Source organism: Typha angustifolia, chromosome 3, assembly GCF_048772165.1.
Source record: "Typha angustifolia cultivar Huaian chromosome 3, ASM4877216v1, whole genome shotgun sequence".
Classification (NCBI taxonomy): domain Eukaryota; kingdom Viridiplantae; phylum Streptophyta; class Magnoliopsida; order Poales; family Typhaceae; genus Typha; species Typha angustifolia.
The window spans coordinates 5,732,394-5,748,078 of record NC_133241.1 but is presented as its reverse complement, the minus strand read 5'-3'; the positions used below and the strand labels follow the sequence as shown (position 1 = coordinate 5,748,078).

The following is a 15,685-nucleotide window of genomic DNA, read 5'->3' as shown; positions in this document are numbered from 1 at the left end:
TATTTTGTTATTCCTAGTTGGACTTTAGCCCCTACGAGGGTTATTATGTTTTAAATTTCTTTATAGACTTGTATTCATGAAGGCTTGTTGAGACCTGTAATAATTATAAATTTGGATTATTTGCTTGAATCAGTATGGTATTTTTAGACCCATCTTAGATACATTATAAGATTATTATACTAATAGGTCATGTAAAAGTCATATGAAACTTTCCATGTGAGAAACACGTGACTTTTAAATATGGGTGTTTCAATAATGGCAGGGAGAGATAGATGATAAGAAGAGAGATAGAATAGCATGAGGGTAAGATAGAAGAGGATTCTTGACATGGGTATATTATGAAGATGGATTTTAAAAAAAAAGGACCAACTTTTGGAAACTGAGTTGTGTCTACAACTTTCAAAGTAAAAGAAGAACCGAAGAATGGTGAAATTTGGAGGTTTTTAAGTGTATGCAAAAATCTAATATTCGGAAGAAAAAATAAATAAAGAATGACTCTTGAACTATAGTTGTTTTTTCATGTATGTTTTCTATATTTTCTAACACCGCTTCAATTAAGAAAAAAAGAAAACTATATAGACCCCATAAATCAAACAAATTTTTAGTTCAGAAAATATGTAGTATAAAAAAATTCAAAGAATAAATGTAGAAATCATAATAACTTAGAGTCTAACTGAATGTGTAGGAACACAGACAAAGAGGAGAGGCGAGATTGGTTCCACAAACCAAATCGTCCTATCCTTTCACAATCTTCCCTATCTACATCCTCCACTGTTGCCTTCGTCGCTGCTACCATCTTTCCTCCTCCCCTTCTACTCATTATTCTTCTTCTTCTTTTTTTGAAAAGAGAAAAAAATGATGAAGAAGACATGAATAATTTATGTATTTATAAATTATTTTGTATATGATAATGAAATATTTCTTTAATAGTATCATCTAAGTTAACCCACGGTATTAAATGAGAATTATTGAAGAAAATGAGGGGTCAGATTATAAAATACTCAAATAGGTGTGATTCACAAAATAGGTAAAATATAGTGTGTGATTTGCAAAAATCTCTATTTTATATTATATTAATTACTTCTAAGACCCTTAATATTGCTTATTTTCATATATACCTCTTGTCTTCTTCGTTTAGTTTGATACATTAGTCCCCACAATTATATAAAACCTTTTAATTATCTTTCCGTCTATGCTATTTTAGGGGCGAAATTATATTACTCTTAATTTAAATAAAAGAAAAAGAAAGAAATTGAGAGTAAAATTATTCTCTAATGATTTTTACCTATGTTATCAGGTGTGAGAGGTATTAAAATAGTCAAGGGGTTAAAGTGTCAAAGAAAAAGGGCATCTATGTAAAAATGGCATAGCTTACGGGTCTAGTAGTAATTAACGCATTTTATTTGACCTAATTCGAACTTGAATCCAAAATTTTAGCTCGATCTCCCTTCGCCCTGCGCCGCCTTTGCAAGCCTCACGTATTGAGCGTCCGATCTTGATCGGACGGCTCGCACATATTTAAAGAAATGAAATTTTATAAATTACATCCGGTCTTTTAGAATTTTGCAATTCGACCCTTTCTTCTTTTTTTTTATAATTTTATATAACATCTTAACATTAGTTTGACTAAATCTAATTACTAAAATACCTTTAAAAGTTCTAATCTATCCTACTAAATCTAATTATATTTCCCAAATTAAATCCTACCCCACTAAATCTAAATTCTATTCCCAAACTAAACCTCATTCCATTGAATCTAAATACTTCCCTAAAACTAAACCTTACCCTCATAACATTAAAATATTATTCCCTCTACTAGATCCTCTTGCAAGGGAAAATTTAGTATTTTATAAATTACTCCGTGTATTTTAAGAATATTATTTTACTGAAAATTTAAGTATTTTACAAATTAATCAGTGTATTTTAACAGTATTACTTCTCTGATACTCTTCTGTCAGGATATTATATGAAAATTAAAGGGGAAGAGTTAATAGGGAAATAGGGAAAATATAGGGTCTGATTTGTAAACTTCTTTTAAAGAAATGCACACCGCCTCTGGAATATATCTATTAGAGAGAAGTCTAAGAGAGGAAGAGAAACGGAGAGATGGAGAATGGAAGCAACGAAATTCCGGAGGACGCGAACGAGCGTACGTATAGTTTTTTTTCGTTTTTGTTTTGGAGAATTCTACAAATCCTTTTTACCTTTTATTAGCATCTATGCGAGTAGAAATTTCGATATTTTGGGAGAAATTTTCTTCCTTTATCTGATGATTCTTAGGGTTTGTTTGATCTCTTGGTGATCTGCAGATTGTCCGGGGCCTCAGTCGGAGTCAGCGGGGAAGTCCGACTCTTGCGCCGGATGCCCTAATCAGCAGATATGTGCTACTGCTCCCAAAGGCCCGGACCCTGGTATGATATTTCTGAGTTCCGAAATTTTGTAGATTAGATGCTCAGTTCTATCTGAATCCTGTTAAAAGTGCGATTTTGATGGATTTTTATGTTTATATTGATACTGTTAACCGGGTGTTTTAACTTGTTTATTGGTTCAGTAAATGTGAGATTGCCTAAATTATTGAGAGATATTGGTGCTGTTTAGACTTTTTGGCATATGACGATCGTCCATAGGGTGGATTGGAAAAGAACTATATGGCTTTATTGACTGGCAGTAACAAGTGTGTCCAGAACTTTATTTGTTTAATTTCGTAGGATTTAGGTCTTTTCCCACCATTATATTAGGCTTGCATGGAGAAAATCAACCTCTAACTAGCTTGCAGTTAAGGTGTTTGTATCTGAATACCTTTTAAGAAGAAGATTCGAAGAGTCATGCTTCTCATATAGATAGCAGAAGTTGGTTGATTTAAGAGATTGTCATATAGATAACCTGGATAATCTACTCTCAAGTTATCTTGTAGACCACAATAGTAAGGTGAATGAATCCCAAAATAAAATGCACAAATAGTGTCTTTTGTGCCAAGGATTGCCGTGCTGTGACACTTGTAGATTGTGCCACGAGAAAAAAAAAGGCTATGTCATTGGCCAAAGGGAGAGAAAAAGAAGAGAGAGTGAGAGCGAGACTACATACCATGCCACCCTCATCGTTGTCGTCATTGTTGCCTTCGATACTTCTCTTGCCACCCCTCGTCTTTGCTTGACTAGAGGAGAGCGTGCCCTAGATGTCAGGAGGAAGAAGACGACCCAAAATGGGAAGGTTTTGTCATGCCCATTTGCCATCTACAGTATTTTCTATGTTATACTTCCAACGATAGGCTTAGTCATGCTTGAAGGCCATGAACGGTTCATACATGAAATTATGAACTCTTGTGTTCAAGGTTGCTTAGGATCAGGGAAAGGAGGGAAAAGGAACAGTTGTTCTTCTGACTGAAATGTTCTATTTTTTATAAACTCATAATCTGGATCATGGTCAAATTTTGGAACTGCTAGACTCAAGTTCCATTAAGGACTAGGGAATAATTTTTTCTTATTCCCTTGGATCCCCATTTGGGATTATGAGGATTTGGATCCTTATCCTAGTGACTCAAATCCCTTTAAACAAAGAGGAACTTATCTGTTACAAATTTTATGGAACTTATTTTATTTGGCTTTTCTAATCATTTGTATGGCCTATTGGGCTGATTAATTTTATACGGCTCTTTTGGTCATTTGTGGCTTTGTGCTATGACGAACAAAGTTTCTTTTATTGAACTTTTTGTTCCTTTAAGTACTGGCAGTTCCTTTTCACAATTTTCTCATACCATGTTTTAGGATACTGAATATTAGTAACCTACGGGTTTGGTGGATTCAATATTGGAAGAGTTTGAATGGAGTTTATGATAGGACAGTATGAGAATCTTCAGCGATTTGATTGTACTTGTAATCAAAATTTGGCTACACAAAAAATTATAGAACATTGCAAAATTTGAGATTCATACAAATAGACAACTCTTCCTCCTAAGTTGCGAAATTATAAGTACAAGAGCTCTCAAATATATTAACAAATTAATGAACTTGGCAGGCACAGAGAAAGTATACCTTACTATGATCATAATTATGTGCTGTTCTCAGTTATTCATGTATTGATGCATAGATACACTAGATGTCTTACCTATTATGTCTATTAAGATAAACCTGTTATTCTTTTTCATCTAAGTTCCAATAAATAAGACCTTGTAGCTTTAAATGGCACAGTATACAACGCTATGATCAAGCTATTGATGGAATTTTAAATTTTTGCTATCAGACTTGGTTGCTATAATGGAGCGAATGGCTACTGTTAAGCACAAGATACTGGTATTATCTGGGAAGGGTGGAGTTGGCAAGAGCACATTCTCTGCCCAGCTGTCCTTTTCTCTGGCTGAGATGGAACACCAGGTTGGCCTTCTTGACATTGATATATGTGGCCCGAGCATTCCCAAAATGCTGGGCCTTGAAGGACAGGATATCCATCAAAGCAATCTTGGTTGGTCTCCAATCTACGTTGAATCGAATTTAGGGGTCATGTCCATTGGTTTCATGCTACCCAACCCCGATGAGGCTGTGATATGGAGGGGACCCCGCAAGAATGGACTTATCAAACAGTTCTTAAAGGATGTGGATTGGGGAGAGCTTGACTATCTTGTGGTAGATGCCCCCCCTGGAACATCTGATGAACACATTTCAATTGTACAGTTCCTGCAAGCCACAGGAATTGATGGTGCAATTATCGTAACCACTCCACAGCAGGTGTCACTGATCGATGTACGTAAGGAGATAAGCTTTTGTAAGAAAGTTGGCATCCAGGTTTTGGGTGTTGTGGAGAACATGAGTGGCTTGAAGCAGTCACTTTCGGATCTCAGGTTTCTCAAATTTAGTGAGAATGGTGATGAGAGTGATGCTACAGAATGGGCACTGAATTATATTAGAGAAAAAGCTCCAGAGCTATTGTCCATTGTTACTTGTAGTGAGGTGTTTGATAGCAGTCAAGGTGGGGCCGAGAAGATGTGCAGAGAAATGGGTGTCCCTTTTCTCGGAAAGGTGCCGATGGATCCACAGCTTTGCAAAGCTGCCGAGGAAGGGAGATCGTGCTTCACTGACCAGAAATGCACTGTAAGTGCACTGGCATTAAAGAGCATCATCCAGAAGCTGCTTGCCTCACATCTGTAGTTTGCCTCGACTTTCTCATACACACTTGAAGGTTTGTGCCCGTATGACATGTTTCTCCAAGGTATCTTTGTTTTTGCCAGGCTTTCTTGTTTCTGTAGAAATCTTTGTCATGTAGTTTTGTAGCTTTTTGGTTGTTGTTATATGAAATTGTGATTGTTGAAATAATTGAGAGGCATGAAATTTTAATACACATTACAATTGAGATTATCTCTTCTTTGTTGGAGATATGGGATTTAAATCTATATTATATACATTTGATCAAGGGTGTTCCTATGTCCGATGAACGCTGTAGTTGTTATACTTATTATCTTTTTTTTTTATAAAAAAAAGAGTCGTGTTATTGAACATGACTTGCAATCTTTTTCATGATTAGGCTCAGATTATTAGTCTGGAACAGCAGGGTAAACATTCAGCTGCAGAACCGCTTATTATACTGCTTACAATTCATGCATCTGAAAACATTGTGCATATTTTTTCCCCCATAGATCTCTAATATCCTAGAAACTTAGAAGTATGGCTGTTAAATTAGACGAGCAACTTGAGCTTGTCTCACAAAATTCATCCTAAGCTTGGTCTGAAGTCGGCTCGAGCAGTCTCAACTCGACTAGGTTTGCCTTAAATATATACATATTTATTATACTGTGTATAATATACAATTATTAGATTTTAATCTAAGGGCTTGTTTGTACCTCACCCACTCATCACCATAAATGCAAATTCCTAGAGAATCCACCACATTAAATTATATGCAATTGCAACTCAAGTACCACGTCGTCATCTTAGGCATTAGGCATCCCATCCCAAATGGGATCCACCAAATTAAACTCTCTCTCTCTCTCTTCTCCTTTTTGGACCCGATGTCCCTATATTTGACCTTCCCTCTAATTAGCTCTCATATGGGTTTATTTTAATTCCCTAATCCATTTCACAGTGTTATAATATTTCATCTTGGCTTGGGCCTTAGATTATTCAGCTCTCAGTAATGTGATCATCTGATTCCTATCCCTCTAATATGATTTCACAGAATCAAAGGAAGGAATGGGAGGAATGGGGTCGATGGAGGTCGCCAACTGCAGTGGTGTGTAGTCTTATAAAGCTTGGAATAGGTGAGGTTAAGACTGTCATGAAAATTGGTATTAAATTACCACTTGGCCAGTGAAAGGCAATGTGCCTATTTCTTATGTTTGGAGCTAGACATGCAATATAAAAATGACTCGAGACAGTAATTAACTATCTCTCCCTCTTTCCGTCCGATTGTGGATGATAAGCTGTACTGAAATGTAAGAATGTTTTCAATTTGCTGAACATTCAGAAGATGCGGAGGAAAACCAGCTTGTAGATATAATCGAGAAAAAGTTTGAATACTTGAGGGGTAGTGTAAGGGTGAGTGAGAGCCATAAAATGTGAGTACTTAGCTCATTCTGTCCACTACAACAAAAATTATCTCTTTGTCTTCTAACTTTGTTTGTCATTCTATGAAATCTATAGAGATGAAGGAAATTATCTAATATATACTGTTGTGATGTTTAACGATTCCATGTGAAAGAGTGTAACGATCCTGAGGATTATGGACAACCAATTTGGGTAATAATTTCATAGCAAATAGCAAGAGTATCTCCTTAGCAGAAATTAGAGACATCCATTAACCAATCCAGTGTAGGTTTATTTAATCTGTCTTGAAAGTGCATCAGTAGCTTTATTTAATCTTCCTTGCTTATAATGTAGGTCATGATCAAATCTCAACAGTTTTGATAACCATTTTTTTTTTCTTTTGCAAAGCTATATATAATTTCTATTCCAAAGAATATTTAATGCTGCGATAGTTGTTATGTATGATAAAATGGGTACCTTCCAAATATGATTTCTACCAAGTAATCACTGTTACTATAACTAATATCTCCTTTTAATATGTAGAGTAAAAAAGAAATTGGGCACTTAAAGCCTTACTATAGGCAATCGGTTGTCCAAATTAGTGTAGCACTATATCAACTCCCATTAGCCTACCTTTTTTGTAGCTTTGAGGATGTAAATGGTTGTTCTTGTTCATTTTCTATTTATCTATGAGAGGGAAGGTTGTAGGTGTAGGTGTGAGAGTACTCCTGTTCAGCAAGGCCAACATAGGAGTTGATACCATGACTTCTTTGAGAGCTGAAAGATTGATTCAACTTTTTTTTTTTGACCAACTATTGAATGAGTTGTTTTTCAATATATTCGTAAATGGCTTTGCTAGCAATCTATAGTTCAAGATAATTTTTTTGGTAATAACCTGTAAGGCCTAAAGATACTTTTAATTACTTCAAAGTGGTAGGAGTAAGCTAATCTAGCATGTACTGAATCTTTCAAGGGTCAGCAGCAACTCCATTGTGAGAGATGATGTACTCAAAATATTCTATTTTGTCGACGACTATGATATATTTGGATATTTTGCCAAAAAATATAATTATCTCTTCGGATTTTCAAAACCTATTACAAATGACTCAGATGAGCATGTAGGTTAGAACATTAGATCGAAATGTCGTCGAAGAATAATAATACAAACCTTTCGAGGAAGAGTTGAAATAATGTGATCGTGAGTGACTAGAAGGTAATTGGAGCGTTGCAAAGATTAAAAAAACATCATTTTGAACTCATAGTGGTTGAAATATTTAGAATGCTATTTTCTCGACGTCAGTGGGCTCTATTCTAAACCTAATTTTAAATCCAAGTTTAAAAGTACTTTGGCTCAATGCAGTTCATCAAGTAATTCTTCAATGACAGCAATGGATACTTGTCTTTAATGGTAATGTCATTTAACTTTAGTCTTTAGCTCCCATCCTTCTTTCTAACCAAAAGTATTGGTGAGGAATAAAGGCTATGGCTTGATTGGATGACACTGGATTGCAACATTTCTTGAATTATACTCTCAACTATAGATTTTTAAATAATAGCCTCGAGCTAAAGGTGGATGTGATGATCATGGGACTTGAGGGAGGTAAGTGCTGTGATATTGAAAAACTATCAGAATACTATTCTGTCAGCTCTCTAAAGACTGGAGGTAAGATCACAGGAGCTTGAATCTACTCAAATATATAAACATTAACTATCCAATATGAGCACTAAGCCTCTTCTTAAATAACTTCTGAGAAGAAGAACCAAAGATGAGTTGACAGCATGGATTAGAAGCATTACTAGTAAAGATGATGGTTTTTCCATCCTTTTGGAAGTTGGAGAATAAGTTTGTCAAAGTCAAACAACAAATGATTATATTTTTTCCATCCAGTGCATCTCCATTACCATGTCACAACCCCCAATGAGAGAACTCTTATATCTGCTAAAAAGTCATACCCTTGCATCTTCCAAGTCAAATTAGAACACTAGAAGAACTTACCAACTTCTAACTATTTGCCATACTAACATCAATGAAATTATGAGTGCTTCCGCAGCCACCAAAATACAGTTTATTAGGTATCCATGAATTTTAATGGTGTTTGGTGAAGTATGACCAGCTAGAGCATGAAGAAAGATCTCCATAGTAGTTTCAGTGCAGGATTTTTATAACTATCATCATTTTCCTCTAAGTTGATCATGAATTTGATACATTGGTAGCCCTTCCTATATACTTCATCACAATTGTAGCATAACCCTTATTCCATTGGGCTTTCATGCCAATGTCAGTTGTGAATAGAAGAAAAAGAAGAACATGCCTTGGGCTGAGAGGTAGTGTTGTTTATGGCCACTCGAGATCTCTGTAGAATTTAGGAGGAAAATGAGCTCCTTTAGGAGCCAGCTTAGGGCATATATCATCTTCCTATTTTAGTTTTATTGCCCAAATTTTTAAAATTTTTTTTTGCTAATTCTAATGAAGCTTGCTCCATTTGTCCACTTGCCAAACAAAGACATTTACCTTTCAATGTTAGTAATACTTTCTTTATCAAACCATTTGATGTTATTCATTGTGATATTTGAAGTGGTTATCTATATCCTTCCCTTTCTAGCTCTTATTATTTTCTCACCATTGTTAATGATTTTTTATATTTTACTTAAATATATTTTTTGATGCGACATAAAGATGAAACACAACTGCTTTTAAAGCATTTTTATAGTTATGTTTCTACTCACATTGAAACTATTCGAAATGATAATGACAGCGAATTTATCTCTATTCGCTCTTTTTTTAAGATAACGGTGTCATTTTTCAATATTCTTGTATCTACACATCACAACAAAATAGGGTTGTGGAACACAAACACCGTCACATTCTCCAAGTAGCAAGAGCATTAAAAATTAAAACTAATATACCTTCCCAATTTTGTAAAAAATGTGCTCTTACTACTGTACACATCATTAATCATTTACTTTCTCCAATTCTAGCCGACAAGACACTATTTGAGCTTCTTTACTCAAAACCTCCTACTTTTTTCTATCTAGGAGTTTTTGGTTGCTTGGCTTATGCTACTAACTTCCATACTTCTCATAAATTTGACTATCGAGCTACACCTTCCATTTTCATTGAATATCTGATAGGTCAAAAAGGTTACAAACTTTTTAATTTATTAACCAATTAAATTCTCGCAAGGAGAGAAGTCCATTTTAAAGAAAATATTTTTCCCTTATTTTCCAAGTAATACCTATTCTCATTTTTTTCCCTTAACCCAAATAGCAAACCCATTAGGGGAGATGATACAGGCCCAATAAACCCTATGACCATTCCTTTGAACCCAACATCAATTCTGAACGCAACTCACCCACCTCACTATCATTTGATCCTAACTCTCCTCCATTCTACTTTCTCCCTACCATACTACCACCATTCGCTCTACCGAAACACCCGACCCACTACTACCAGCCAATATCCCTATCCGCCGCTCCACTCGCCCATCTCATCAACCCTTGCGGTTCAACGATTACATCTGCTCTACCGTCACACATCCTTACTCCGATCAAGTCACCTCTTGTCCAATTTCACATAAAGGGACAAGGTACCTAGTGACTAGTTACATCTCTTATCATTGTTATACAATAGTACACAAATCGTTTCTTGCGTCTATTAGTCATGACTGAGAGCCGGCCTCTTACAATGAAGCCATCACGAACCTTGCATGGCATGTTGCAATGATGCTTGAGTTAGATGCCCTCGCTGCCAACGGCACATGGATTCTTACCTCTCTTCCGGCTGACAAGAAACCCATAGGCTATCGATGGGTTTACAAGCTCAAACATCGCTCTACTGGCACAAAAGAACGATATAAGGCGCGCCTAGTTGCCAAAGGTTTCACCCAAATGGAAGGTATCGACAACTACGAGACTTTCTCTCCCATAACCAAAAATTATTTCTGTTCGATGTCTTTTGCCTTAGCTATTGCTAGAGGCTGGCCACTTCATCAGCTTGATGTCCACAATGCCTTCCTCCACGGTGATTTGACTGAGGAAATTTATATCTCCACCACCGGGGCTTTGGAGATAGTGGAGGAACATCTCTTCTGTTGCTTACATAAATCACTCTACGGATTGAAGCAAGCCTCCCGCAGGTGGTTTTCAAAATTTTCTTCTATCATCACTTCCACTAGCTTTATACAATCACAAACCGACTACTCTCTCTTCACCAAAAAGAAAGACAAGTCCTTTACCATTCTCCTAATTTATGTTGATGGCATTCTGATCATTGGAAACAATCCAAACAGTATTGTTGCCATCAAAAAGTATCTGCATAACAGTTTTAATCTTAAAGATCTTGGTGAGTTGAAATATATTTTAGAAATAGAAATCTCTAACTCTAGAAATGGGATTTTTATGTCACAGAGAAAATATGTATTAGAAGTAATTAAAGATGCAAGGTACTATGTGTTGGTTGGATCCTCACTAATATCATGGAAATCAAAATTGTAGAAAATTGTATCATTGTCTTTGATCGAAGCAAAATATCATGTAATAACCGGAGCTTGCTGCAAACTAAAATGGCTTTAGACTTAAGCCTTATTCACTATAGACCTACTTCTTTATATTATGACAACAAGGCCACTTTGCATATAACAGCCATCCTAGGTCTTTTACGAATGCACAAGGCACATAGAAATAGATTGTCACTAAATTCGAAACAAAATTCAAGATGGCTCAATAATTAGTAAGTATATTGGCTCAACACATCAATTGATAGATCTATTAGCTAAACCTTTGGGAAAGGAAACATTTGTGCAAGTTGGGAGTGCAAAATATCCACTCTCCAATTTAAGGAAGAGTGTTGAAAAGAAATATGATGATCAGATTTTGTTACTTTGTTATTGTTGTAATTGATTTGCTTAATCTATTATTATCCTTTTGTTATTTACCTTCCTTGTAGATAGCACCTCTATCCTAATCTGTTGGGTAGATGAGCTTAATTGTAGGGGAGATTGTTGTAATCTTCTCCTACTTATGTACTTGATTCATCTTAATGAATATACTGCAATCTTCTCATTATATTTAATTTCTCCCTTTTTACAGTCTCATGGTCTCGTTGGAAAGAAGAAAAATGACAGAAATGTGACTACAAGAACGAATCAGAAAAATAAACTTAGAAGAAGGAGAGCCCGCGAGCTGACAGAGAACGGCTCGTTTACCGCTCAGGCTCGAATAAGAGCTGAGCCGAGCCTGAACAAAAATCCAAGCTTGGATTTAGATCCTACTAGCTGAAGTAATAAGGAATTGATATTTACTAATCCTGATGGTAGAAACTATGTCTGGACTTATCGTGGTTCTGGTTCTGGTGGTCTCCCACTTCCCTCTCAGAAAGAGAAATTAAAAGGCTAGAATCCTGATTATGTCCAACTGCCTCTTTTCAATGTCTCAACTGGATTTAGAGCATTATATAACTAAGCGTGCCCACTTCATGAAATACTGAGCGAATTTTGCAAGAAAAGACACGACAGTGCATGATTTGACCCAATGCAGCCGACTGCAAATAGTTCTGATCCAGATGATTCCTGAAACTGTTACAATCCCCACTTGTTTCTGGTTTCCAACTCTGTCTGTATATGCTCCGTGACAACCATTGTAAAAATCTTGTTCTTCTTTTTTTATAAAAAGAAAAAGAAAGCAAAATAGGAGTGGCAGATAGAGACAATGCATAATCTCATTTGGGTACAAATCTAAGAACAGATAGAAAGATCAACATAGGGAATGAGGTGAGCAGCTAAAAACTGAAAAAAGAAAAAGATTACATGGTTAAAGTTAAGAGTTACAAGAGAAAAGACTGATATAGAAGATAAAAAGAGGGAAGCTACATAGCAGGAGGAGCACAGACAATGCAGGCCAAGAGGAGCATCACAGAGGAGGTGGCATCCTCTTCCTCACTGAAACAGCTCCTCTTAAACTTGCAGGCCTTGTTGCATTGAAGCTTCAACAACTCTTGCTTTGGATCTTTTCCCCCAACATCACTCTCATGCTTCTTCTTCTTCTTCATAGACTCCTGCCTCCTAAGCCTGGACTGCTCTTGCTGGTAGACCATGTCTTGTTTTGGGTAGCAAACTCTTGGAATCCAAAGTTTATAGATAGGAAGGAGTTAGTTGCTTGTCACAGGAATCAGAACATCTCATGGGCCTTTTTATAGAGGACAGAAGGAGGTAGGATGGCATCATGTTATTTATATGACTAAATGCATTCTCTGGCTTTATTGTGACACCGATCACCACAATTCCACAAGTAGAATGGTTGGTCTAAGCAAAGGAAGTAGGGCATCCCAATCTGACCAGATTGATTAAAACACCTGGTTTTTATTTAAATTACAATTAAGTAGCTTGTGGGTTCACTTTAGAACATAAATTCTAAACAATTTAGTTGCTATCATTTGTTCCTTGATTGCTTGCTTGTTTGTTTATAGTAGGATTCAACTGCATGGGCAAAAGAGGCATTATCATGCTTTGTCTATATTAGATAGTCAGTTGATATAAAAATTTAAGTTATTAATTAACAAACCAACAATATATATCAAATACTTTAATATGCTCTCTCACACATATCTTTTAATACTGCTTGTATAGATAATTGATAACAAAATATATGGCCCACAATACTACAATAGAATAAATACCAAAGAAATAGATTGGTCAACTTTAGTAGAGTAAATATGTACCTTTCTTGTGATCAAAGAGGTCATGAGTTCAACTCCAACCCCAAACAATATTGTGGAGAAATTGTTTGGTGGTTGGTGGTTTGGTGGTTTGGTTGAATTCGATTAATAACTCAGTAGTGCGATTAGCTTAGGGGAACAGCTTGACAATGCAACGATTTAGAGCATGTCTCGACAACGTTTGGTACAGAGCAATTATTCGGTGTAGCATATGACTTGAAGCATAGACTAAGCAGCTAAAAAAACTCGGTGAGAGTTGATCCTTTGTCCAGTCCATATCTAACCTTCGGGCTTATGAGCGATAAAAAAATATATATGTTAAAGAAATAGATGAAAAAGATGAGCCTGAGGAGATGTGAATCTATGATTTCTAAAAATCCTGACTCTAACATCATATTAGATAACAACTTGATTTAAAATTTAAAGTTATTAGGTAATAAACCAATAATATATATATTCTTTTTAACTGTTTAATATTTTTTTAGACCTAGAATCTTGAGCTTAAACCACTCAAGTGAAATACTTAAGTTCCTTGTGCAGAGATGCTAGACATAAATCATAGCCTTAAATTTATAACACTTCAACATTACCATACTGCTAACTAATATGAGTAAATTGTGAGAGAACATGATTGGCAATATATATGTGGCTGATCCTGAGGCAAGCCCATGTGGCTTTTCCTGATTGAAACTTGTATTCTATCATTCTTGTATAGATTTATTAGCTTTTTTTAACTATCTCACAGCAATCTTCTTATGGATTCTGGTAGTTAAAACTGATCCCATTGCAGTTGTCTCCAGCAGCAGGGTTTAAGGGATAAGTACCAACCTCTCCTTGTCCTTCAGCAGGAGCACCTTCATGTGCTTTGCCATGTGAGTATGTGTCCTTTGTGGGCCTGATCTCATCTCTTCCACATTCTTAGATCCAGTGGAATCCCTTTTTGTTCTTCAAGAGTAACTACCCTCATGTTGTTGCTGTGAAGATGTATTAGTTTGCTTAGTAACATATAGCAATATAGATCATGAAAAAGGTCAACTTATGGAACAGGATGACTTTTTGAAATAGTAAAAAAGTTTGAATTCTCATTTGATATTTCAGTGTTACATTTAGTTAGAACTTAAGAACTCTCATACTTTCTTGATGAATTAACTAATCTTGCTGTTAAGTGTTAAGAGAGTTTTAGCTGTACATAAATTTGTTGAAGAGGTTGGCGTTCTATGTAACCTTGAATACAAATCCATCTGAGTGAAAACCATCCATAAATCTGACCTCAAATCATCATCATATTTCATTATATTACTGGATTGAAATGCATCCAAATCTACTAAAAAAACAATTGAATTCTAAGAAATTGGGGTTTGTGAGAGTGCATATCTCAGGAAATGATCTCTTGGTTTTTCTTATGAAAGGAACACTCATCCAGCAAGAGTTTGACCTCCCACCCAACAGTGACTGTTTGAATGATTTTCTTAGCAATTGAGAGGAACAGCTATAGTGAGCACATGATACTGTAGTCCTCAGCATCAAGGCCCATATCATGGATATTTAAATGTTGGATTATAGGTGAACATGGCCAAGATGGTGATGGGAGGGATCTGACCCATTTCCTCTCCCTGTCTTAAGACATTGATCCAATGCAGAACGAAAGCCAAATCATATGAATGATTGAAGGTAGAGTTTGGAGTTTTGTGCTTCAATAACAACATTGCAGGCTTGCAGCTGCCAACCAGTGTCAGTAACAGTTGCTCACCATAGTTGTTGACCTATGAATTGAAATGATATAGCAGGATGGACATATGTGAATTTTCGTACCAATCAAAATGTGAGTGATGAAACGTTTGGAGAATTAGACCTCCACCGTAGCACAACCTATGACAAAAGTAATAAATTCAATTTCCTTCATAAATATTGAGGTTTATATAGTAATTTTTCATTGAAGCACTATATAAATATAGTTTAGACTCGCCGACCTATATATTTAAGAAGAATTGGCCATTTGTCTTGCCTATAATAAACGTACAATAATCTATCAAAAAAAACAAAAAGTTTAGAGAACTAGCATTGTAGAAAAGGATGATCTACATCACAAAGAGGTCACAAAGGATCGACCTGTACTTCTTTCCAGAGTAAGTTACAGACGCCTATAAAGTTAGGCAAAGTCAAATTTTGAACGTGTCCATTTGATTCCACCGACTTTAAGCAAATCATACATCGACTTGGTGGAATAGGAATTAGATACATTGAATCTCCAGGTGACAGCATCTTTCTCCTGAGGACAAGTTGGAGTCTTGCAACTCAAGAGTAACTCATCAAATTGGTAATTAATTCCTGCACTCCTGGACCATCTGAGGATATAGTGAATGACCAATATAATATACATATGAAAAAACAAAAGAGAGTATACATATGAAAAAACAAAAGAGGATGGTATACATATTTGTTGCACATCTGTATCTGTATG

The 15,685-nt window shown here is 35.8% G+C and overlaps 1 protein-coding gene across 3 annotated transcripts; it reads left to right on the top strand.

Annotated features, from left to right (window-relative positions):
• Positions 1–2,047: 2,047 nt before the first annotated feature.
• On the top strand, positions 2,048–6,576 carry LOC140758436 (cytosolic Fe-S cluster assembly factor NBP35). Of its 3 annotated transcripts, none has more exons than XR_012104111.1 (4): positions 2,048–2,149; positions 2,310–2,411; positions 4,240–5,202; positions 6,166–6,575. XR_012104111.1 is itself a non-coding variant. In XM_073094603.1 (4 exons), exons 1-3 carry the CDS (start codon positions 2,107–2,109, stop codon positions 5,139–5,141), a joined length of 1,047 nt encoding a protein of 348 aa, XP_072950704.1. In that variant the 5' UTR covers positions 2,048–2,106; the 3' UTR covers positions 5,142–5,172; positions 6,166–6,576. The 3 variants fall into 3 exon arrangements, 2 of the variants coding, with proteins under 2 accessions (XP_072950704.1, XP_072950703.1); XM_073094603.1 differs by having other exon boundaries at positions 4,240–5,172; positions 6,166–6,576; XM_073094602.1 differs by lacking the exon at positions 6,166–6,575 and having other exon boundaries at positions 4,240–5,419.
• The last annotated feature ends 9,109 nt before the right edge of the window (positions 6,577–15,685 follow it).